This window comes from Schistocerca cancellata, chromosome 2 (assembly GCF_023864275.1).
Source record: "Schistocerca cancellata isolate TAMUIC-IGC-003103 chromosome 2, iqSchCanc2.1, whole genome shotgun sequence".
Lineage (NCBI taxonomy): Eukaryota > Metazoa > Arthropoda > Insecta > Orthoptera > Acrididae > Schistocerca > Schistocerca cancellata.
The window spans coordinates 660,797,284-660,824,634 of record NC_064627.1 but is presented as its reverse complement, the minus strand read 5'-3'; the positions used below and the strand labels follow the sequence as shown (position 1 = coordinate 660,824,634).

At 44.2% G+C, this 27,351-nt stretch overlaps 1 protein-coding gene across 2 annotated transcripts in view; it reads right to left on the bottom strand.

Moving 5' to 3' along the window:
• LOC126162353 (probable ribonuclease ZC3H12D) overlaps nucleotides 1-27,351 on the bottom strand; it is a 582,391-nt gene that overhangs the window by 168,926 nt on the left and 386,114 nt on the right. The window contains exon 1 of one of the 2 annotated variants that reach the window (XM_049918806.1): nucleotides 8,100-8,161. The exons of the other annotated variant lie outside the window; for it this stretch is intronic. Within the exon in view, the coding sequence (XP_049774763.1) occupies nucleotides 8,100-8,120 (21 nt within the window). The 5' untranslated portion in view covers nucleotides 8,121-8,161. Of the gene's footprint in view, nucleotides 1-8,099; nucleotides 8,162-27,351 lie in introns of those variants that run through there. 2 annotated transcript variants of the gene reach the window in all.

The following is a 27,351-nucleotide window of genomic DNA, read 5'->3' as shown; positions in this document are numbered from 1 at the left end:
CAAAGCCTCAAAGGTGGTACTGGCCTTTCGGCGTATATCTAAGGCGACCAATGCAGACAACGTAGCTACAGCGAGCGTGAACAGCAGACACACTGCGCGGCCACCACGTGCCAAAAAGTGATACAAGCAAATTTAAATCTTAGTAAATACTGATGATGATGAAATTGGTAAGTGACTTACCTGGTTCATCGGGGGCGACAGTGATAAAAACACTGCCGCGCGGGATTAGCCGAGCGGTCTCAGGCGTTGCAGTCATGGACTGTGCGGCTCGTCCCGGAGGAGGTTCGAGTCCTCCCTCGGGAATGGGTGTGTGTGTGTGTTTGTCCTTAGGATAATTTAGGTTAAGTAGTGTGTAAGCTTAGGGACTGATGACTTTAGCAGTTACGTCCCATAAGAGTTCACACACATTTGAACATTTTTTGATGAAAACACTAATTTGATTCTCGGTCGTGCCGCCAGGTGCAACATGGAGAGCTGGTGGCTCGGCAGCTTCTGTCGCACGATACACGGAGAGGTAAAGTTTCAAGTCATCCAGCGTGGAAAAAAATTGTATGTGTAGTTTATTTATCACTAAAAGTTTTAATTTCCGCTATGCAGTCTTACTCATTCGATTTTGAGGAAACTGTTCAATAGAACACTTTTTTTTTGTCCGATATCACAGATTGATAATGAACTGGTTTTCGTTCTGCTATAGACGATAGTTACTGTAATACTTGAAGATTAATTAGAACACAAAGTATATTTTGAAAAATTTACATTTAAAAACATAGTCGCTGGACAGTTTATGTTTGCTGTATTTTAGGCCATAGAATGCCATGTAGCTAGCATATCGAAATTATCTGAAGGACAGGCATACCTCTTTCGGTGCTGGAGTAAATATTTGACACATTTGGAAGTGAGTTTCAGCCCCTACGTGAAATAATAATGGAGACATCCAAACATTGGTGCATAAAGAATAAATAGGTGCCTTATATATTGAACTGAGTACCGTGAACTACTTATTGGACGAGTACCCTTTTGGTGCTTTTGGTTCAAAATGGCTCTGAGCACTATGTGACTTAACTTCTGTCATCAATCCCCTAGAACTTAGAACTACTTAAACCTAACTAACCGAAGGACATCACACACACCCATGCCCGAGGCAGCATTCGAACGTGCGACCGTAGCGGTCGCGCGCTTACAGACTGTAGCGCCTAGAACCGCTCGGCCACCCCAGCCGGTGGTGCTTTTGGAGAGTTACACGTCGAGCAAGCAGAAGTCGACGGTATCCAATTCAATCATATTGTATATACTGTATGTACGACAATGTTTGAATCTGTCAATTCGTTTCTCACAAAGGAGCCTAAAGACGACGCTAATGAAGTGTCGAAATTGGTTGCTTAAATAATAGAAGAATTTAACAAGAATTACCGTTGTTGTTATACTTTTTCTACGAGTTATCGATCAGCTGCAGTCCCGGATCCAGATCTATATGACGGACGTATAAAAACTAAATCTGGAAGTTGTCCGCGAGGAGGCTGGCAGGGATGCGCCACACGCGAGACTACTGCCGCCTGTTGTTTCCCGTGTTCCTTGTGGGGTTCAAAATGGTTCAAATGGCTCTGAGCACTATGGGACTTAACATCTGAGGTCATCAGTCACCTAGAACTTAGAACTACTTACACCTAACTAACCTAAGGACATCACACACATCCATGCCCAAGGCAGGATTCGAACCTGCGACCGTAGCAGTCGCGCGGTTCCGGACTGAAGCGCCTAGAACCGCTTGGCCACCGTGGCCGGCGTTCCTTGTGGCATGGCTTCTGTGGGAGGACTTAGAGTAGGACGAATAGCCGTGCGACCTATATTACAACGTGTATCACATCAGTAAAAATTGCGTCTTACTGGGCAAACCTACGTTTTTAGCATTTGTAGACTTAGAGAAAGCTCTTGACAATGTTGACTGGAATACTCTCTTTCAAATTCTAAAGGTGGCAGGGGTAAAATACAGGGAGCGAAAGGCTATTTACAATTTGTATAGAAACCAGATGGCAGTTATAAGAGTCGACGGGCATGAAAAGGAAGCAGTGGTTGGGAAGGGAGTGAGACAGGGGTGTAGCCTCTCCCCGATGTTATTCAATATGTATATTGAGCAAGCAGTAAAGGAAACGAAAGAAAAATTCGGAGTAGGTATTAAAATCCATGGAGAAGAAATAAAAACATTGAGGTTCGCCGATGACATTGTAATTACGTCAGAGACAGCAAAGGACTTGGAAGAGCAGTTGAACGGAATGGACAGTGTCTTGAAAAGAAGATATACGATAAACATCAACAAAAGCAAAACGAGGAGCATGGAATATAGTCGAATTAAGTCGGGTGATGCTGAAGGAATTAGATTACGAAATGAGACACAGTAGTAAAAGAGTTTTGCTATTTGAGGTGCAAAGTAACTGATCATGGTCGAAGTAGAGAGGATATAAAATGTAGACTGGCAATGGCAATGAAAGCGTTTCTCAAGAAGAGGAATTTGTTAACATCGAGTATAGATTTAAGTGCCAGGAAGTCGTTTCTGAAAGTATTTGTATGGAGTGTAGCCATGTATGGAAGTGAAACATGGACGATAACTAGTTTGGACAAGAAGAGAATAGAAGCTTTCGAAATGTGGTGCTACAGAAGAATGCTGAAGATTAGATGAGTAGATCACATAACTAATGAGGAGGTATTGAATAGAACTGGAGAGAAGAGGAGTTTGTGGCACAACTTGACAAGAAGAAGGGATCGGTTGGTAGGACATGTTCTGAGGCATCAAGGGATCACAAATTTAGCATTGGAGGGCAGCGTGGAGGGCAAAAATCGTAGAGGGTGACCAAGAGATGAATACACCAAACAGATTCAGAAGGATGTAGGTTGCAGTAAGTACTGGGAGATGAAGAAGCTTGCACAGGATAGAGTAGCATGGAGAGCTGCATCAAACCAGTCTCAGGACTGAAGACCACAACAATAACAACTGGGATTTAATTTGGCGGTCGCCAGAAGTGGAACTGGCGGGGACCCGGCAGGCGATAAAGGAGTCGACAGAGAAGATTTCACTACATCCACACGGACCGGGAACTGGACAGTGACTGTCGTTGAGGACCATTTTCCGATGTATTCAACTGGTCGCTAAACACATATACTCTCTCTCTCAAATGTAACGACACAGCGAAGCAGTCGGGAGAAAGCATGGGGGATATGCATATGCGGAGACAGCAAGCGACTGGTGAATCTAACTCACGGTTTTCAGCATTTTCTGTGGTAGGCAGTCCAGCTGCCGATTAACAAGGGTCAATTCCACGTCAGTCTTCTACACATTTTCCCGGCCAATTGTATTTTGCCCATGCTGTGTAAGAGACGTGTAGGCAGACAAAGGAAAGGGCGCTCATTTAGTGGAGGCAGCCGATGGCGATAGCCGTGCTGACGCCGCTGGGCGGGAGGAGGCAGGGGCGTCGCGTCGGTAAGTAAGTAATAGCGAAGGCCGCGGCGCGGGCCCGGGCCCGGGCGTCGCCGGCTGGTGGCTGGCGGCTGGCGCTTCCTCGCGGGCCTTGATCCGCGCCCCGCCAGAGTCAAGGTGAGCCGAGCAGAGCCGAGCCGCCTCGCCGTGGTGCGGTGCGCTGCTCTGCGGCCCAAAGCGCGCCGGGCGCAGGCACCGGCCGCCGGCCGCTCCCTGCACTGGCCTCGGCGCACTTCAGACTTCGACACTCCTTCAGCGTTCGCCACTGTGGCACAAATACTGCCACACCCTGTACACCTACGTCAGACACCGCAACTGGACGGTACTTCTGGAACCCCCTTCCCTGTTTCAACAGCGTACGACCCGTGGGAAGGACGATTGTCCGTAAGTCTCTGTATTAGCTCCAATTTCACGAATTTTTTCATCGTGGTCATTTCACGAGATGTATGTGGCTGGAAGTAATATGCTTTACGACTCTTCCCACAAACTGCTCTCTCGAAACTTCAATAGCGAACCTCTCTGTGAACCACAATACCTCCCTTGTTGTGCATCTCTGTAATACTCGACTCCCAACGAAACGTCGATTGGTAACGAGACTTGCCGCTTTTCCTTGGGTCTTTTCTATCTCTTCCATCAGTCCTACCTGGTAACGGACCCTAATGTGAGCAATAATAAAGAGTCGCTCCAACAAGCGCCTTTTATCTGACTTCTTTAGTGGATGAATAAGATTTCCTTAAGGTTCTTCCTGTAAATCTGAGTCTGGTATCTGCTTTTCCTATTATTTGATGTAACTGGTCATTCCACTTAAGGTCGTTCTGAATATGTGCTCCATGTTACGCTGATTTCTCTTTCCACCAATTTGTCAACAATAGTGTAGTAGTAGTAGTACAGTAGTGGATTCCTTTCCCCCGTGTGTGTGTGTGTGTGTGTGTGTGTGTGTGTGTAAGCTTAGGGACTGATTACCTTAGCAGTTAAGTCCCATAAGATTTCACACACATTTGAACATTTTTTGAGTACTCCGCAAATTACATTTGCCGATTTCGATCCATGAAGAGCGACGTGTTCAGTTCCATCTGCAAGGACGTCTCGAATCCAATCGCAAAACTGGTCCGATACTCGGTAAAATCGTATTTTCTTCACTGTACGGCAGTGTGCGACGGTGTCGAATGTCTTCCTGAAGTCAAGGAATGCGGCATCAACCTGAGTGCCGGCCGGCCGGAGTGGCCGTGCGGTTCTAGGCGCTACAGTCTAGAGCCGAGCGACCGCTACGGTCGCAGGTTCGAATCCTGCCTCGGGCATGGATGTGTGCGATGTCCTTAGGTTAGTTAGGTTTAAGTAGTTCTAAGTTCTACGGGACTGATGGCCTGAGATGTTAAGTCCCATAGTGCTCAGAGCCATTGGAACCATTTTTATTTTCGCCGAAATTCCAGATTCGACTCGACAAGTAAACGAAGAATGTTTTACACATGTGTCTCAGTAGCTTTCCGTGTGATCTCTTTCTGCTGCGCTGCTGTTTCAAATTCATCAAATGTTCTTGAACGATGTGATACACAAAGAAAACTTGTAAGATATCGATGAAGAGCTCTCGGGTTTCCAGCCGGGTGTCTGTGTTAAAACTCTGCGAAGTTTCGATAAGTGTCATGCTCATCATCATCATCTGACGAAGACAGAGTGATGGGGAAATCGAGTGGGAATTACTGGGCGGAAAACTGTATCTACGTATGCCTCGTGAGAGACTCGACGATACATCTGAATAATCTTATATACATGCTAAGGAATTGTACAGTCTCCATGATGTATATGGCGTAGCCATAGTATAGTATGGAAGGGAGAAGGACATGAGTTACTTGTAGTGACACTAAGTGTTCGTCACCATACAGTTTTCAGTGGCCGTAGCTGTAGATGTAATCCGCAAAAATCCCAACATAACCTCGAAGGGTCAAGGTGAGGTTCGTTTTAAGTGGGGTACCCCAATTTACACGACTGTACAGACACTCCCTATCTTTCATAACCCGTTTTCGGTTCCTTCTTACTTACAATCGCATTATTTAATATTTGAACATCAACATCTACTATGTAGGAATCAACATGGATTCCGGAACAGCGATCGTGTGAGACCCAACTCGCTTTATTTGTTCATGAGACCCAGAAAATATTAGATACAGGCTCCCAGGTAGATGCTATTTTCCTTGACTTCCGGAAGGCGTTCGATACAGTTCCGCACTGTCGCCTGATAAAGTAAAAGCCTACGGAATATCAGACCAGCTGTGTGGCTGGATTGAAGAGTTTTTAGCAAACAGAACACAGCATGTTGTTATCAATGAAGAGACGTCTACAGACGTTAAAGTAACCTCTGGCGTGCCACAGGGGAGTGTTATGGGACCATTGCTTTTCACAATATATATAAATGACCTAGTAGATAGTGTCGGAAGTTCCATGCGGCTTTTCGCGGATGATGCTGTAATATACAGAGAAGTTGCAGCATTAGAGAATTGTAGCGAAATGCAGGAAGATCTGCAGCGGATAGGCACTTGGTGCAGGGAGTGGCAACTGACCCTTAACATAGACAAATTAATGTATTGCGAATACATAGAAAGAAGGATCCTTTATTGTATGATAGCAGAACAAACACTGGTAGCAGTTACTTCTGTAAAATATCTGGGAGTATGCGTGCGGAACGATTTGAAGTGGAATGATCATATAAAATTAATTGTTGGTAAGGCGGGTACCAGGTTGAGATTCATTGGGAGAGTCCTTAGAAAATGTAGTCCATCAACAAAGGAGGTGGCTTACAAAACACTCGTTCGACCTATACTTGAGTATTGCGCATCAGTGTGGGATCCGAACCAGATCGGGTTGACGGAGGAGATAGAGAAGATCCAAAGAAGAGCGGCGCGTTTCGTCACAGGGTTATTTGGTAACCGTGATAGCGTTACGGAGATGTTTAACAAACTCAAGTGGCAGACTCTGCAAGAGAGGCGCTCTGCATCGCGGTGTAGCTTCCTCGCCACGTTTCGAGAGGGTGCGTTTCTGGATGAGGTATCGAATATATTGCTTCCCCCTACTTATACCTCCCGAGGAGATCACGAATGTAAAATTAGAGAGATTAGAGCGCGCGGAGGCTTTCAGACAGTCGTTCTTCCCGCGAACCATACGCGACTGGAACAGGAAAGGGAGGTAATGACAGTGGCACGTAAAGTACCCTCCGCCACACACCGTTGGGTGGCTTGCGGAGTATAAATGTAGATGTAGATGTAGAACAGCTACAGATAGTGGTCAGTTTCAGCACCGGAAAAAATCAGCCACGATCGAGACGTTAAATATCGTTAGCAAATTGCGAAGCGTATATATTTAGGATCACCAATGACTGTCGATAGCAATAGACGCAGGAAGACCGCCTCGATAACTGCCTTTCAGTACAACAGGCACGCAAACGGCAAAATTTTCTAAACCCCTAAATGACGCTATAAAAGAGGAAAATGTGTGTTATGCAAAATAAGTTATTAACTGAAGTTTTTGTACAAGGGCGCATCATGGCGATAACCCTTACGCTAGTGCATTTAGCAATAATGAACCGTCTCCAGCAATTACACATTTATTGCTTCTGCTGTTCAAATGGTTCAAATGGCTCTGAGCACCATGGGACTTAATTTCTGAGGTCATCAGTCCCCTAGAACTTAGAACTACTTAAACCTAACCAACCTGAGGACATCACATACACTCATGCCCGAGGCAGGATTCGAGCCTGCGACCGTAGCGGCCGCGTGGTTCCAGACTGTAGCGCCTAGAACTGCTCGGCCAGTTCTGCTGTGCGTGACATGTTGCAGAGGTAAACTTCGCACACACTGAAGGACAAAAGTTCGTGTTACTGCGGGATTATTTGTGATCTCGTCGGCTGGCATATTCCAGTAGTTGACACTGTATCCTTTCAGCCTTTTGACTGGCGTCGGTGAAAACCTTCCACATTTACACTCGCGCTTCTCAGAACACGAAATTTTCATCAGATACGTCACTGTTACAGTTTAGGTCATCACAGAAGCCGATGGGTAATGAGTGATAGAAGAGTTGTGACACGCGGAAGCAGAAAATTCCGAAATGTATTCTTTGAAAACTAAATCCGGCTCCGAAATGAATTAAATGCAGTAACAACAAGAGAGTAGGGACAGTAGACGGTTTGTTGCTATTAAATGTCCCAATGTACGTGGAAAGTCTCAAGATAAGGTATCTACTATAAAGGAATCAAGTCACTGGGCTGCTGAGGTGCTGTGGCAGTAGCCGTAGCGACGGGGCTCACTTTGTGCCTCCGGGCCGGCGCTGCACAGCGGTCGCCCGTTCCGCGAACCACTCCGGAAACGACTGAGGCTGTGGAATGCCGAGATTGATTCCGCTTCTTATGTAACCAGGCTGCGGGATTACCTGCGATCTCGACGCGTGACACATTGCAGTAGGACGAGTTGATGAATGCGGCGACTGTTAAGCAACAATGAGAAGCCGTTTTTGTTAGTCGAGCCAAAGCATCATCGTGTCCATAACAGGGCGACCCGTATAGCGTTGCAAGCAGTGGCAGCAAAGCAGCGAACTAGGAAAGGCGGCGTTAGGCAGCGGCAAGAGAGAGCAGTACGATACGTACATGCGGCTGTGGCTCGGTCATGAGCGCTCATGGCAGGTCCCGTCCCGCGGCGGACAGGTGCGGGCGCACAAAAACACTGGCACAGCCACCGGCCCCAGCGTGGCGGCGCCTGGCCGCCTCCAGAGGAGGAGGCGAGGGCGAGGGGGAGGGGGAGGGGGCGGGCAAGGACGCTCGCACTGCCGCCTTACGTAACGCCAAACCACCCACGCCGCCCCACCCCTCGCACCTCGCGCTCGCCGAATCTCGCATCTCGCACACGGGGCTCCGATAAAGTGTTTGCGATACGACTCTTCACGGCGGACGCACGCGGAAGGGGTGCGCTGTACGCAGCAGAAGCCTAGAGCTATCTACCACGCGGCCAGCATCGGCCAGACGACTGACACACTCTGCAAGGTTCCTCTCCTGTGTACTCGGAACTTCCGTGGCGGGGCGCAAAATGCTATTCGCCGCCGCGCACAGAATCCATACACTCTCCGCATGTAGGTACGCGGGACAAATTTCGTGACGTACTGCTCCCATTTCAGAACCTGCATATTGCGTGTGCTTGCTACGTTACAAACTCAGTCTAAATTACGGTCACCAGGCTCGCTTAAAAGAACTTGTCTTCTGACGATCGACTTTTAAAACTATCTACCGGGTGATCAAAAAGTCAGTATGAATTTGGAAACTGAATAAATCACGGAATAATGTAGATAGAGAGGTAAAAATTGACACACATGCTTCGAATGACATGGGGTTTTATCAGAATCAAAAACATACAAAAGTCCAAAAAATTTCCAACAGATGGCACTTAATCTGATCAGAATAGCAATAATTAGCATAACAAAGTAAGACAAAGCAAAGATGATGTTAAACTTCCTGGCAGATTAAAACTGTGTGCCGGACCGAGACTCGAACTCGGGACCTTTGCCTTTCGCGGGCAAGTGCTCTACACAGTTTTAATCTGCCAGGAAGTTTCATATCAGAGCACACTCCGCTGTAGACTGAAAATCTCATTCTGAAAGATGATGTTCTTTACAGGAAATGCTCAATATGCCCACCATCATTCCTCAAAAATAGCTGTACTCGAGGAATAATGTTGTGAACAGCACTGTAAAGCATGTCCGGAGTTATGGTGAGGCATTGGCGTCGGATCCCTAGAGATGTCGGTCGATCACGATACACTTGCGACTTCAGGTAACCCCAAAGCTAATAATCGCACGGACTGAGGTCTGGGGACCTGGGAGGCCAAGTACGATGAAAGTGGAGGCTGAGCACCCGATCATCACAACTGATCTTTCACGCGTCTAGCAATACTGTGTTTTTTTCTGTTCGAATAAAACCCCATGTCATTCGAAGAATGTGTGTCAATTTTTACCTCTCTATCTACATTATTCCGTAGTTTATTAAGTTTTCAAATTTATACTGACTTTTTGATGACCCCGTATATCGTGGCATAGGGAGCCATTCATCAGTGTGAACCTCCTTTGCAAGCTGTAGACGAAAAAGAATCTAGACTAATGTTCTAGAGGCTTAAATATAAAGGTGTTATGTAGCTGTGGCGTAGTAAAGTTGTTAATATACAGGGTGTTTCAAAAATGACCGGTATATTTGAAACGGCAATAAAAACTAAACGAGCAGCGATAGAAATACACCGTTTGTTGCAATATGCTTGGGACAACAGTACATTTTCAGGCGGACAAACTTTCGAAATTACAGTAGTTACAATTTTCAACAACAGATGGCGCTGCAAGTGATGTGAACGATATAGAAGACAACGCAGTCTGTGGGTGCGCCATTCTGTACGTCGTCTTTCTGCTGTAAGCGTGTGCTGTTCACAACGTGCAAGTGTGCTGTAGACAACATGGTTTATTCCTTAGAACAGAGGATTTTTCTGGTGTTGGAATTCCACCGCCTAGAACACAGCGTTGTTGCAACAAGACGAAGTTTTCAACGGAGGTTTAATGTTACCAAAGGACCGAAAAGCGATACAATAAAGGATCTGTTCGAAAAATTTCAACGGACTGGGAACGTGACGGATGAACGTGCTGGAAAGGTAGGGCGACCGCGTACGGCAACCACAGAGGGCAACGCGCAGCTAGTGCAGCAGGTGATCCAACAGCGGCCTCGGGTTTCCGTTCGCCGTGTTGCAGCTGCGGTCCAAATGACGCCAACGTCCACGTATCGTCTCATGCGCCAGAGTTTACACCTCTATCCATACAAAATTCAAACGCGGCAACCCCTCAGCGCCGCTACCATTGCTGCACGAGAGACATTCGCTAACGATATAGTGCACAGGATTGATGACGGCGATATGTATGTGGGCAGCATTTGGTTTACTGACGAAGCTTATTTTTACATACCTGCACGGCTTCGTCAATAAACAGAACTGGCGCATATGGGGAACCGAAAAGCCCCATGTTGCAGTCCCATCGTCCCTGCATCCTCAAAAAGTACTGGTCTGGGCCGCCATTTCTTCCAAAGGAATCATTGGCCCATTTTTCAGATCCGAAACGATTACTGCATCACGCTATCTGGACATTCTTCGTGAATTTGTGGCGGTACAAACTGCCTTAGACGACACTGCGAACACCTCGTGGTTTATGCAAGATGGTGCCCGGCCACATCGCACGGCCGACGTCTTTAATTTCCTGAATGAATATTTCGATGATCGTGTGATTGCTTTGGGCTATCCGAAACATACAGGAGGCGGCGTGGATTGGCCTCCCTATTCGCCAGGCATGAGCCCCTGTGACTTCTTTCTGTGGGGACACTTGAAAGACCAGGTGTACCGCCAGAATCCAGAAACAATTGAACAGCTGAAGCAGTACATCTCATCTGCATGTGAAGCCATTCCGCCAGACACGTTGTCAAAGGTTTCGGGTAATTTCATTCAGAGACTAGGCCATATTATTGCTACGCATGGTGGATATGTGGAAAATATCGTACTATAGAGTTTCCCAGACCGCAGCGCCATCTGTTGTTGAAAATTGTAACTACTGTAATTTCGAAAGTTTGTCTGCCTGAAAATGTACTGTTGTCCCAAGCATATTGCAACAAACGGTGTATTTCTATCGCTGCTCGTTTAGTTTTTATTCCCGTTTCAAATATACCGGTCATTTTTGAAACACCCTGTACATTCCTGGCGTGCAGAACGTCGTAAGTTCTAATTCCGTCAGGTGCTTTGAAATTTTTTACTTTATTATTAATTACCTGGAATAAATGTAATTCTCTTATTTTTAATCCTTTGTCTCATCATTTTCGTCGTTGTACGAAGTTCTTCACTTATTCTCACTATTTCTTCAAATCACCTTTTTTTTATTTCGAGTGATTTCAATAATTTTTATTTATTAATTTCGATTTAATTTCTTCCATTTTGTCATTTTATATTTTCTTGTCTGTTATTGCGTTTATCATTTCTATTCTGCATTTTGTTTCACTTATAATCTCTGCTTTCGTTTAAATCTTCATTAACGTTACTTAGTCCATACTGCAACAAGAATTTATGTAATATATGTTTGTATCACGATTGCCATCCAAAAAAATGTACATCTTGTAAAGAAAAATGCATATCTGACGCCATTGCATAGCCAATACAAATAGATGATTACGTTCTTCGTGTTTTTAACCGACAGACAGGCATTTTCAAATGTTTAAATTCTATGATAGGTAAATAAAAATATTTCAAATCACATGCAAGAAAATTCCAAATGAAAAAGAACAACAGGAAGAAAAAATAAAAATGACATGAGTGAATTTTATTCCGAAATTAAAAAGTCAATACGATGATACAAATTACGCAGCAAAGGATTAGTTACAAAAAATTACATTTAACCAATAAACTGAATAAAAATAATGAAGTTTTCCATAAAGACTTAAAAATAAAAAAATTCTCTGCGCCTCACAAAATTCGAACTCTCAAACCTCCGCACATCAAGAATGTACCTTAACCCCTCTGTGTTCTGCGGGACACACCCTTCTTACAGCACGTGGTATACCAGTCACAGTGCACGAGTCTGGAAACGCTGTATTAGCTGGATGTCTGGGTTCTGCATTTTCCCACATTATGGAGACGAACTCCAGAAGCAGACGGAGTAGTTGTTACTAGTGAAGTACGTTTCGGCAATGGATAGAGACGCTTGGAGCGACCTGACGCCTTCTTCTGCGGTTCATGTACGTCTTAGTGCCACGTCGAGTGAGGTCCCAACGTGGCACAGTGGTAACTCACAGCTCTGTTGCGTCACACTGGGTTTTCATGAACGTGGTCAGGTTGTAGAATGGCCAGGCTGTTCCGACTGTTGATGATAATGGCAGTTTTCGGGAGTTTAAAACCAGGCGCACTTCAGGGCGCAGGGAATTACGTCATTAATTGCGTCTCGGAGAGTTGGGCAACGTGGTGGGCATTCATGTTCCGTCCGAAGAGCGCCGTGCCGTCTGCAGGCAGTGGGAGCTGTACTCTGGTCTGAGACTGGCATGCCAGCTGTGAAAATAGTGTAAGAGATTGACGCCAGTACCAATCCTCATTATACAACCCTTTACGTGTAGCAGGGCACACCAGAATTGATGTTGCGATACCAGGAAATTCCAAATTGGTCGCGCACGCGGAATTCCTATTCTTCGAGGGACATCCAGAGGAACGAGGAGATGACTGTGTGAAACAGCGACTTCTTAATTAAAAGGCCGTCACACTGCACTATCAAACTCTCGGGATTTGCCCAGGAAAACGGCACTGAAGAAGTGCTGACGTCAGTTGCGTCCACTGCCTCCTCTACCAGCCACAGACGTTCATGGGTTGTGGAGTGTCCGCTCCCAATTCCAAATGGCTCCTCAGACAGGATCTGTTCCACTTGGACGTGCCACTGTAGTCTACACAAGTAGAGCGTCTCCAATACTTTTGAGGTCGGCGGAGGCATGTGTATTGGTCACTAATTTGGGAGGAACAGAACCTTTGCCCACCTTTGGCCAATATCTTCATTTGGAGACGCAGGAGCCTTTCTGCAATGAACGTGGCGAAAGTAGTGTTCTACATTCTCTGGAATCATTGTGTCACTCACTTCGCTTTCATTCTGTACAGCCAGCTGTATGTGGCGTAGGTCCACTGGCTATTCGATAACGGTGGAATCTGCGGTCGTATCTTTTTGTGTCGATAGAGAATAGAATTTAAAGCCGCCAGTCCATATTGCTCTCTAGATGGTGCCTGAAAGTAGCAGCCCACTCCTCCTTCCTGTACTCGAACACACAGCAATTGCTTCGCCAAAGAATTTCTGGTCTGTTGCCAATCGTGATAAGCCAAATTACTACGGATGATGGTGTTGATTAAATGTGGTGGTAGCGGCCATGAGTGGGTTAGTGTAAGTGGAGGTGATGCTGCCTCTGCTACTGGTACTGTCGTCTCTGTTACAAAATGACGTGTCTTGCGCTGTAGTGTAGGCGTGCTCAGGCAGCCCCTTGATTACGACAACATCGATCTCGTCAGTGCGATCTTTCTTCAGTCGGTAGAGATTTGGGTCATCAGATCCCAGTACTAAAACGCCAATTTGCTCGACAAAGTGGAGCAGGCGGCGGATGTTAGTGGCTGACGCTACAAAGATAATTCGCCCATTATGTCATCTGCACAACGACTCTGTTCAATCAACAGTCTCCCATTGGTTGCTGTTAGCTAGTCGTGTAGAGAAGCTGCCGAACAAACTGCTGGTCGCTGGCCACCGGTAAGTTTCGTGTCAGCCAGTGCTGTGCAAGGCGCAGGCTGATTCATTGAAAGTGACTCTGCGCTCACTGGAGAAACTGAAGCAGCGTAGGTGAGGCCAAGTCTAGTTGTGGCTGCCTTCAATGCACGATGCGCCCGAATGCACTACTGTTGGCACGGTCCATTTTTTCTGCAGTGTGCAACATGTTCCATGCATTTGGCGCATTATAGTTTCCCCTTGCCTATTTTTGGTGAGCACTTCTTGGGAAATCCGCAGAGCATTTTACACAGCGCACTGGCATGGCACAGTGTCTTGCTACATGCCTGACGCCCTTGCACATGCAGCACTGTAACAGGTGCCGTTTGGACAATAGCTTTTGACAGTCGCCCAGAACTTAGAAACATACACTTCCGATGTCACCTGCATAGGACTTTTCGATGTATCCTGCGAAACCTCCAGCAACAGTGCCGTGTCCATCCTTGTCCATAGCGATTTCACACACGCAGCAGTCTGCAATGCTGACTCCAAGCCCTTCCAGCTGGCATTGGTACGAATTTAAAGTGGAAGGCCACGGAGGACCAGCTTCAGCGACGTAATCTGCTTCGAAGCACTTGTGTAAGGTGGACTCTTGCGTTACCATCTCCGCGACTTTCCCACAGTAGTCAGAGGTCCTCATGAAAACCAGTTTTCCCGCGATTTGGTTTGACACTGAATACTGTGCCACTGCAGGTCTTAAGCTTCTTGTGCAGGCCCATGTACTCGCCCTCCCTCCCTTAGAATATGTCACTGTTCACTGCAGTTGTGGCTATCATTCAAGCCTATCCGGGCCGCAAAACCACTAGGAATTATGGTCATATTTGGCTCATTAAGTGTACCGTCAGCTCCGAAACCAAGGCAATATGGACGGAGGACAACATTCATCTTACAAGCATGAGGCAGAAGGTGGCTGAAGTGCAGTGAACATACTCTCGATTCTATCGTAGCAAGATCTCCAATAAAATGAGTTCATGGACAACCTTGAAAAGGACGCAACACACAGTGGGGATTTACTTATCCCTGACTCCAATGCATTCTATTACATCCATTAAGTTAAAGCAAAGGTATACAGTGTGATTTTGTTTAATGCAGACTTAAGGAAATGATTCCTAACAGGATATGGAAAAAACGGTCATATGGTCATACAGGTGCACACACTTGAAGGTGGGGATAAAAGATCCTTGACAGTGACCCCAGTATCAGCCTACGGCATGTGACCATCTAGCATGAGGTAAGCCAGACGACGGCATGGAACACTGTCTACGACATCCGCCACTATCCGTATCACTTACAAGTGCGGGCCTTATCACCTACGGACTTGCCTCCGCGGCGACGGTTTTGTAGGTGGTTCGTCACCCAGGCCACTATGGTGTTGGGATTTCTGTCATCCATCCATAGCTGAGGCTGCCTTTACGAGGAGGCGTCATCGTCAACCTTCACACCATCCAACTGAGGGCTATGTAGGATCCCCATGGTGCTGCAGTGACAAACCATCAGCACCCATTACTTCTCAAGTGTGGGCGGGGATTATTGTCGACTGCGTAACGAGATCAGTCGTCTTTTCACAACGCCTAACAGGCGAAGTGTATTTGCACTTTCCGCTAGTGACGCTGCCTCCCCTACTGGAAGACGTGCCTCTAGTGGTACGAAAGGTAATGTAGCTGCTACTACACGACGGCTCTCCAGCTCACTTCGCTCTTGAGAATAGGCGGTAGATATCCGCCCAATTTGTTCGTATTGTTAAATACAACAATGTGATCCAAATCCCATATTATGTTCGTGTAAATGGTACGCCTATCAGGAAATATAATGTGAAGACACTTATGAAACCGAAACACCAATTTCCCTCTGTCCTCGTACGGGACAATGTAAGACTTTGCAAAACAATCAGAGACGCTTTTAGAGACTACAACCTACACATATGATTTCTAGGAACGTTCTACTTTTTTTATCGTCACGTGTAATAGTAAGGTGATATGGTGCTCGCTGCATGGTGGGAGCACCAAATGCCAACAAAAGTAAATGCAAAAAATTCTTACTGAAGAAATCCACATACTCCTCTCTAAGAATTTGGGTGTTACGTGGGAGTCCTGCCAAAAGTTTACAGATGATTGACACCTTTCACGCCCGTATCAAAAATACAGGTAACCCATTGCCTGCCCTCTCATTAGCAAAACAAGGTGTGTTCTTCCAAAATGTGGCATACTTTGGCGGACAGTTCTGCTGAGCCTCAGGCAACTATCTGTTTCCTTACATCACTGGGCGTGAGTGAACAGATGGTACATGCAGCAACCACAATATTCGTTTTTCGTTGAGGCTACAACACGTATTCGGAAAAGAATCATTACTTTTAAAAATTAAGAACACGATGAATGAACGGACACTGGAAGGAAATATATCTGTTGGAATCACGCGACTGCAGAGGGTTATAGAGTATGCCTACCTGGGTCAGACTGTAAATATAGAAGGAGATTTATTTATTTGCTATTTTCTTTAGTCTGTCATCTACACAAAAGAACAGACCGAATGTTGAACATGAATCAGCATGAATATAACACATAATATTTTAAATAATTTCAAATATGTTAGTAATAAGTAAGCATTATGCCGTTTGAGAGGGGAAAAATCTACATAGAATATCAACATAAAGTACTACTACTACTACTACTACTACTACTACTACTACTACTACTAATAATAATAATAATAATAATAATAATAATAAACCCCGTGGACGCACGGGAAAAGAATAGGGCTCCGGTCTGTTCTGCCAGTCGTAAAAGGCGACGAAAAGAACAAACCACTAATAGGGCTAACCCCCCTTTTAGTGCGATTAGTTGGTTCAGCACAGAACTAACAAAGCCTCGGACAAGGGCTGTCATGGTCGGGGACGATCCTTGAACCCTATGCCCGTCCACAATGGTAACGACACTGCTAGCCACACGGAAAATGATTTAAATCCAAATAGAGGTGTTTTGCAGGATATTCTTCCTGCAACCACTCTAGAAGGAAAACAAAGACAGGGGATGAGATAGTCAGATGAAGTTAACCGGCACCTCATGTTCTGTTGTTACCAAGCTACAAACTTAGGAACCAACACAACTGGATACAGATCACAAGTATACACAACATTTATTACCAGATACCCAGAATTAAAATTTTTAACAGAACAATGACTAGCTGATCAAATGCGTGTAATAATAAAAAATAACAGGATACCCCAGTCAGAATTAGAAAACATCAAACAACAAGTACAACAAATACTGGAACAAAATAATGTGCAATCAGAAGAAGAAGAAGAAAATACAGTAATGGACTCAAACATCCCAGAGCAAACAAACAAAGAACACCACGCATCAATTAAACAATCAGAGGAAAACGAAATCTTAAGACGGTCGCCAGAACAAGCACAAATAGAACATGAAGTGACACACATGTTAGATATAGAAGAAAAATTTCAGCTAACATATATAGAATACAAAGACACAAATACAGACATTAGACCATTCTTGCATAGACCACCAAATAACCCACAAGTCGAAACAACAATAACAACTATCAACACAATCCTACACAACAAAATAAATGAAAATACAACTATGGAAGAGTTACAACTACTGGTTTATATAGGAGCACTCACTACACTAAATATACACACCAGGCAGAGATCAGAACAAACCAACACAAAGAAGAAACCCACAAAACCAGCATGGCAACCTACAGATCAGAATAGAAAAACTGAGAAAAGACATCGGACAGCTAACACAATTTATAAGAAATGAAATATCAGACAAAAAACGAAAACGGTTAGGTAAAATCTCACAACAAGAAGCGATAGAGCAATTAGATAAAAAGAAGCAGAAATTACAAGCATTTGCCAAACGACTTAGAAGATACAAAAAAAGTGAAAATAGAAGGAAACAAAACCAAACATTCAACACAAACCAAAAGAAATTTTACCAGACAATAGATAACACACACATTAAAATAGACAATTCACCAAGCATAACAGACATGGAACACTTCTGGAGCAACATTTGGTCAAACCCGGTACAGCATAACAGGCATGCACGGTGGGTACAAGCAGAAACAGACACATACAAGATGATACCACAAATGCCTGAAGTGATAATTTTGCAACATGAAGTCACCCGAGCAATTAATTCTACGCACAATTGGAAAGCCCCTGGAAAAGATAAAATAGCAAATTTCTGGCTAAAGAAGTTCACCTCAACACATTCACATCTAACTAAATTATTTAACAGTTACATTGCAGACTCATACACATTCCCTGATACACTCACACATGGAATAACTTATCTGAAACCTAAAGATCAAGCAGACACAGCAAACCCAGCAAAATATCGCCCCATAACATGCCTACCAACAATATACAAAATATTAACTTCAGTCATTACACACAAATTAGTGACACATACAACACAGAACAAAATTATTAATGAAGAACAAAAAGGCTGTTGCAAAGGAGCACGAGGATGTAAAGAGCAACTGATAATAGATGCAGAGGTGACATATCAAGCTAAAACTAAACAAAGGTCGCTACACTACGCATACATTGATTACCGAAAAGCTTTTGATAGTGTACCCCACTCATGGTTACTACAAATATTGGAAATATACAAAGTAGATCCTAAATTGATACAGTTCCTAATCATAGTAATGAAACACAGGAAAACCACACTTAATATCCAAACAAATTCAAATAATATCACATCACTGCCAATACAGATTAAGCGTGGAATATACCAAGGAGACTCATTAAGTCCTTTCTGGTTCTGCCTTGCTCTGCACCCACTATCCAACATGCTAAATACTACTGTAACATACCCACACAAAATCACACATTTGCTATACATGGATGATCTAAAACTACTGGCAGCAACAAATCAACAACTCAACCAATTACTAAAGATAACAGAAGTATTCAGCAATGATATAAATATGGCTTTTGGAACAGACAAATGTAAGAAAAATAGCATAGTCAAGGGAAAACACACTAAACAAGAAGATTACATATTGGATAACCACAGCGACTGCATAGAAGCGATGGAAAAAACAGATGCCTATAAATAAATAGGATACAGACAAAAAATATGAATAGATAATACAAATATTAAAGAAGAACTAAAAGAAAAATACAGACAAAGACTAACAAAAGTACTGAAAACAGAATTGACAGCAAGAAACAAGACAAAAGCTATAAATACCTATGCTATTCCAATATTGACCTACTCATTTGGAGTAGTGAAATGGAGTAACCCAGACCTAGAAGCACTCAATACACTTACACGATCACAATGCCACAAATATAGAATACATCACATACATTCAGCAACAGAAAGATTCACATTAAGCAGAAAGGAAGGAGAACGGGGATTTATCGACATAAAAAAAAAATGGTTCAAATGGCTCTGAGCACTATGGGACTTAACATCTGGTCATCAGTCCCCTAGAACTTAGAACTACTTAAACGTAACTAACCTAAGGACATCACACACATCCATGCCCGAGGCAGGATTCGAACCTGCGACCGTAGCGGTCACGCGGTTCCAGACAGAAGCGCCTAAACCGCACGGCCACACCGGCCGGCTATCGACATAAAAAACCTACATTATTGACAGGTAGACAATTTAAGAAAATTCTTTATAGAACGAGCAGAAACTAGCAAAATACACAAAGCAATCACTCATATAAATACATCGGCTACACCATTGCAATTTCATAACGACTTCTACAACCCTTTAGATCACATAACATCAACAGATACGAAGAAAGTAAATTGGAAAAAGAAAACACTACATGGCAAGCACCCGTATCATCTAACACAGCCACACATCGATCAAGATGCATCCAACACATGGCTAAGAAAAGGCAATACAGTGAGGCAGAGGGATTCATGATTGCAATACAGGATCAAACAATGAACACCAGATATTACAGCAAGCATATTATTAAAGATCCCAATACCACAACAGATATATGCAGACTTTGCAAACAACAAATAGAAACAATAGATCACATCAGAAGCGGATGTACAATACTAGCATATACCGAATACCCTAGAAGACATGACAATGTAGCAAAAATAATACATCAACAACTTGCCATACAACATAAACTAATAAAACAACACGTTCCCACATACAAGTATGCACCACAAAATGTACTGGAGAATGATGAATACAAATTATACTGGAATAGAACCATTGTAACAGATAAAACAACACCACATAACAAACCTATTATCATACTCACAAATAAAAAGAAGAAATTAACTCAACTAATCGAAACATCCATATCCAATACAACAAATATATAGAAGAAAACAGGAGAAAAATTGAAAAATACATCCAACTGGCTGAGGAAGTCAAAGACATGTGGCAATACGATAAAGTTGACATCATACCAATTATACTATCAACTACAGGAGCCATACCGCACAATATCCACCAGTATATCAACGCAATACAGCTACATCCAAACGTATAAATACAACTACAGAAATCTGTAATTATTGATACATGTTCAATTACCCGAATAATAATAACTAAGAAGTCTACATAATACCATTTGGCCGTCTGACGCACACATATCAGTTCATCTAGAACCCAGAAGGCACACGGTACTGGTCTATTGTAAACTACACTACTATACAACACAACCCTACACAGAACTACACTGCACTACACTACACTACACATCTGTAGTTGGTATCAGAACCAAGCTGGATTTCTCATTTGTCTGGACGGCTAGCCCTCGGCGGCGTGATGTGCAACTCGTGATTTACAGGGGCTGCGATGCTGTGCCACCTTCCAGAAGGTGGTTGTAGATGGAGGTTCTGGCATGGCGCGTCTCTTCTTGGTTGCCTCTCAGCCATGTAGGCTTGCAATTCACAAGCTGATATTTTAGTTGTCAGCGAAGTCAGCTTTTGCCATAGTTCTTCATTCCCTATTATATTATAGACTGTTGCATTTCCACAAGTGTCTGTGGCGCACAGTCGTATTTTTAGTAAGTAATTGGGATATGGACCATGTCCCTACATGTCGTGTATAACTCGCCTGGTCGAAGGAAGTGTGTCATTCTTGTTCTTTCTTTTATTTTAGGAAACAACTGGTAGGTTCTCTTCCCTGTTTCTGCCCTATGCCAGATTTCTTGCCTTTCTCTGACAATGCACGCCTTTATTTTCTCATTCGATACGGCTCTTGTGCACAGTATCTCCTTTACCTTATCACATTCGCGCTTTTGAGTCAATGTTGTGCACATCTCTTTCTTACTGCTAGGTGTAGAGGTAGCAAGCCTAATATCACCAGCAGCGCCCGAGTCGGTGTTGTTCTACATGTTCCCCTCCTGTCAGGTGCAGTAGTACACTCCTCTGTGCACGCCGCAGAGCCTGTGTAGTCTTTACCTTTCTGGCTCTATGAGCCCAATCGCTCAAGCCATAGCCCACAAGAGCAAGTAAGATTGCGTTGTTGTACGTTTTATTGCACTTAGTGCCAGATGAAAACGTCTTTGGCCAATTGTTGCTGTTTTATTTAAGATTTTAATGCCTCTCTGGCAGACGATTTTTACGTGTGGGTGAAAGTTTTCTTCTTCATCGATATAAATTCCGAAGTACCTACACACTGTCCTTTTCACGGGTTGGTCATTTCTTCTGATTGTGGGGTTTTCGTTCTTGGTAATGTTCTTTTTAGTAACATATAAAATGTCTTGTGCACCGCTAACGTTGATTTGTTTTTTGCTCAACAGTTACATTGTCTTTCAAGAGATACCCCACTATTTTCCTGTAATTATGCCCTTGTCTTGGCAGATACTATAATTAGCAGATCGTCTACGTACACGATGCAGCCTGCAGTGTTTGTTATACTCTGAAGCTGGTTTAGTAATGGCTCTATGTCAACACCCCCAGAACTCTGTACAACAAACAGAACACTGTGGGCAGCCTTTTGTGATGTCTTTCATAATTTTCTTTACAGGACATTCTAATTGCACCAGCCTGTCTGTGCAATAATCTTGTGGACTGTTATAGAGATACCTGGGACAGTCCATCTGTTTCACTCTTTTAAACAGGACAGGGTACCACAAATTATCAACCATTATGCCTGTAACATACTTGTCTCAAATGTTCACAATATTGACTGCTTGATTTATCGCATCGTCGGTGAATTTCCCTTTCCTGAAACCGTACTGCAGGGGGCTCCTCTCTGACTGTGGTCCCTCAGGAGCTTTTCGTGTACTTGAGTATTACCAAACAAATCGGCCTGTAAGATTTCGGTCCTCTTGGGTCTTCGTCTCCCTCTTTTTTCAGTATAATGATATTCGAGATTTTCCAGATTCTGTGCATCCGACCCAGTAAAAGACAGTCGTTTATTAACACCGTTATATATGGCACAATTTGGTCCACTAGCTGAAGTATAGCAGCAGACCAGGGTGCTTTCTTCTTCTTTAACTTCATTATTGCCAGTCTCTCTTCCTCCTGGCCAAATGGAATCACAACACTGTTGTTCACATGCTGCTCCAGCAATTCAGAGCGAAGATGCTGGTGGCACTCGTGTCTTCCACCGTTGGATCGTCCAGCAACACAGTTCTGAGTGTACTGCAGTGATGTCTCCCAGAGTGTAGTCACAGTACCATCGCCCCGTCTCGGGGTATGTAATACTTTGGGTGATCTAACCTTTTTTGTTGCAAATTATCATCTGGTCCTTAAGGTACGCCTCCTATTTTTCTACTCTTCTTTGCTGTACTACTTCTTTATAATGTTGTTCGACTCTTCGACAGAAACTCCGGCTTCTTTGTTGTACTATTTCCCCTTAGCATCTTTGGTAGCATCTCCTCGCCTGCCATGTTCTGCTTCTTAAGGACTGTAGAGAGGAACTCAAAGGAATTTAAAACCCTTTCGACTTCCTAACAAATGTTGGGATCGCACTATTTGGAAGGGAAACGTAAAACAGGCAATATTTCGCCGTATGAAATTAGGCTGGTAATATTATGGAAGATTCTCTTCAGTTTTGATGTCTACGGTGTCGGCTGAGCTGAAGGAAACAGTTTTTGACCTGTGTATACTGCCTGTAACCTGCCTCCGTTGCCGTGGTCGCTAACGCATTCTAGTGCAGTGGCACCCGACTCAAGACATAAAACTGTTCGACATCAGGTAAGGTATGAAAATTTCACTTCCAGTATTTGGCCGACAAATGGAGGAGAGGTGGTGGCCTGAAGTTCCTGATCACAAGTCTTTGCGTCAATGTCCTGTATTAAATTTGAAATCTCTCCGCGGTGTGTCATGAAGTGAGGGCATTGACACTCTTGATGGAGACATTTCAGCTTGGCGGCCCCCTTGGTGCTATTTGTGAGGAGCAGGCTATGTCCTGGCACCGGGTTCTACCCTCTGCCTTCCTTTCAGCCATAACAACATAAACACAACACTACACCGTTCAGACACTTATCACAGTCATATATACGATAGTTACACACACAAAAATTCATATCAAGTCGGAGGAAGACAACGGCAAATCACCTCCACTAGGACCTTCGCAGGTGCGACGGTGCAGGGTTCCTGCATCCACTCCCTACTCTCGTGTACGGAGTATGGGACCTGGCATACTGCTAGTAAAAAATTATGGCTGTGTGACATGGAAACTAAATTAATACACTGTTAGAAAACTAACAGTTACCCAAAGAAGAATGGAAAAATCGTTACTGAACTACACAAAGAAAGATACAAAGAAAGTATTTGATGTCACACAGGCAACAAATGTTATTGACATAATACGATGAGTGAATATCTTGAAATGTCAGTGGGACGGTCATGTCGCTCGACGAAAAGATGGAAGGTGGTCAAACCGAGTACTGGATTGTAGCCCAGTTTACCAAAATAGACAAAGGGGAAGACTACCGTACAGAAGGGACAGAGACTTAAGAAAGATAGCCGTGTTGAACTGGCGAAGGAAGCTCTGGATCGGCAGAAATGGAAGAATCTGCTGAGATCCTAAGTTGCACCCTGACTCAAAGAGGCACACTGAATAGGCTGATGACGATGATGATGATGACTTATCGGAAAGACAGAAGCCCCCCGTCACTCTATCACAGGCAAACAAACAAAGAATGTATCAGTAAATATTCCATGAAAATTTAACAAGAAGCAACAGCGCTCGGCAACAGAGCAGCCGACCCGATTGAGCAGCTGTCTGCTGTATCTGAAAAGCTCGTCCTTCAAGTTCAGATGGATTCGAGATGCCCAACAACCGATAAGGAAGTAGAAAAAAAAGATCTGTCGTCGAATGGGGAGTAACATACGGTGGTACCAGTTTGCAGAATATTAACTGACGTGAGAGATCTCGAGATGGTGATCGGACGCCGCGTCATTCCCTGTCAGTGGCGTCCAGTGTTTAGCGCGGTGCAGCTTTTAGCCCGCCCAGCTTGGCTGGATCTACAGGTTGTGCAGCTGAGAGAAGGCGTTGGCGCAGCCCGGCCGGTTTGAAGCGCCTAGCCGACCGTCGCTTTCTCATTCCGTCGCCTCTGCTGCGTTACGTTCTGCGCCCGTTTGCAAATCCCTTTATTTAGCATCCTTCACTGGTGTTTGGGCTTTCTACGCAGGGAAGACTTTTATCGGATTCCGTGAATGGTCCAGCTTGCACGCCTCACTGTAGTGCCATTTTGCATTTTTTTTCTTACTTTCTTTCAGATGCAGAATGCACTTTGGCAGTTTTATGATCAGAAGACTGTAAATGACAGCAGTATCATCGTAGAATAGTTTTGTGCTACATATATTCTAATCATACTTATTCACTTGCAAATTCTACAAATAAAGAACACATTGATGGAATTATAGGCACAGCATTATGAATGTCCCTCAGCCACAATGTAAGAATCGAGAAACAAATAGTAGAATCATGCAGTAAATGAATCACTGCAACACAGCTGTCTGGAGTGGCAAACACAACAAGCAAAGAGCAACACACTGTCACTGCCACTTTTAACAAACCATTAATAATAACAAATAAATATATGAAATGATTTCATATAATAATTTTAATAGTTTGCTTACAAGAATCCTTAACAGATCACTTCATCATAACGCAGGAGAATAATAATTTTTACGACATGAAGTCGAAGTGTGCACTCACTATTTTTAGTGCTGTGCTCTACAGCTTAGGACCTCCCGCATTACATCCAATAACATAACAATAACAACAACAACAGCAACACCAACAACAAGTTCGCCATCCCAGAACAAACGCTTCCTCCACACAGCGAAATTACGATGTAACTGGCAGTGATCCGACCAATGCTAGAATACGCGTCTGCAGTATGGGTGAACGCAGCCGATACACACATACGTCTGCTCCAAGGGGAGCAAGGGAGGGCTCTGCGAATCGCACTTACCGCGAGACTACCCGACAAGGGCCTTGCATAAGGAAACAGGGATCCCCCGTGATAAGGGATCGCATAAAGCACAGTGCCCGATGGTTCTATGAAGCGTCGCGGCAGTCTGACAATCGGCTCATTTCAAGTCTGGGAAACCAGGAGCACTGACGACGGACCACCAGGTGGTCAGACCTGCTTCGGCACTGAGATAGGCCGTATACAAACGCGTCAATGCTCCAGACACAAAGAGGAAAAACACAAGTTAGGGCGATCAAACACGCTTTGAATTAATACAGGAACAGTTACAAAAACTTATTCTGTACAGAACCAGGCGTAAGGGCTGTCCTAGGAAAAGAGAAGGTGAGGTACGCGCCAATCGGACAGGCGGTGTCCACACACTGCACTATTTCCTTACGCCAGACACATGTGCGAAAGTAGTGTGTACCAAGTAACCTCCTGTTCAGCCAATATTTACGACGACGCACACTCCACAACAGGCAGATGAACTGTGACTCCATCCAAGTGATCAGCAGTTATCTCCGCGATCTACAAGCAGGTATCTAGGAGGCTGCCTAGCAGTGGTTACCGAATAGCCTTCGAGCAGCCTCTAGTTTAAAAATATTTACACACTGTACCCAGTAAACCAGCTACCCTGGATTGGACTTCGAATCCGGAACATATAATTTATCCAATTTGGTCTTAGCTTCTTACTAATTTTTAGAGAATGTCTATTTTATCCAGAGTCTCTCCATATGACTTAAATGTATTCATTATGCTTCTAATAAATAGGGTGATTTTTATTGATACTTCTAGTTGCAGTTTAGTATCCACCTTGGAGTAAATTATATTTACTTTACGTGCAATACAGCGCAATGTGACTGCCATCACAACTATTAGTATTTCATTTGGCACTATAATGGTGAACATAGGTCTCCATAATAGGCCTAAGCGAGTATGTAAATGAGAGGTACGCTGTTTCCTTCACTCGTTTCCGTTTATCGTCCGAAAAGTCAGTTTCTTTCTCTTCTTTTCTGTTTTGACTTACTCATGTCCCTTTGGTTTGGCAGTTCTGCCCAACAGTCAGTGCGTTAGTGGATGTCTTTAGCTGACTGTAATGCCCTCTGCAGCTGGTCAGTCTGCAAGCGCTTCCCTCAAGCGAGCAACTGGGAAGTGTCCTGTGCCAAATATAGCTCGTAAAATTCTGTAATTCTTTGCCATTTTTGAACTGTTTTCATGTTAGAGTCTGTTATCTGGGTAGCTTAGAAGTCGATATAAGTAATAATATAAATGCTTTAGGAACATATTCTATGTGGGAGGTCATGACAACCATCACTTACCCAATTCCCCCTTCTCTGTACCTCTTGCGCGGTGGGTTGCAATCATTAATTTATCCATGATAATGACGGTTGAGTTTCGTGGCTCTGTATTAGGTTATTAGAAGACATACAGCAATCCGCCACTTCTAGTTCCCCAGCTTGGGCAAACCGTGACGCATACGGGCCATTGCGTGGGAAACGCACTGAGCGGGCCAAAACCCGCGCCTTACACGACTCGGACTGCATTGCATCTACATCTATGTAGCTACTCCGCAAGCCACCGTACGATGCGTGGCGGAGGGTACACTGCACCACTACTAGTCATTTCCTTTCCTGTTCCATTCGCAAACAGAGCGAGGGAAAAACGAATGTCTATGCCTCCATATGAGCCCTAATTTCTCGTACCTTCGTGGTCCTTACGCGCAATGTATGATGGCGGCAGTAGAATCGTTCGGCAGTCAGCTTTAGATACCGGTTCTCTAAATTTTCTCAACAGTGCTTCTCGGAAAAAAAATGTCGCCTTCCCTCCGGGGATTCCCATTTGAGTTCCCGAAGCATCTCCGTAACATTTACGTATTGTTCAAACCTACCTAACAAATCTCGCAGCTAGCCTCTGAATTGCCTCGATCTCTTCATTCAGTCCCACCTGGTACGGACACCAAACACTCGAGTAGTACTAAAGAATAAGTCGCACCAGCGTCCTATATGCCGTCTCCTTTACAGGTGAACCACTCTTTCCTAAAATTCTCCAAATAAACCGAAGTCAACCATTCGCCTTCCCCACTACAGTTCTCACATGCTCCTTCCATCTCATATCGCTTTGCAACGTTACGCCCAGGTTATTTAAACCAC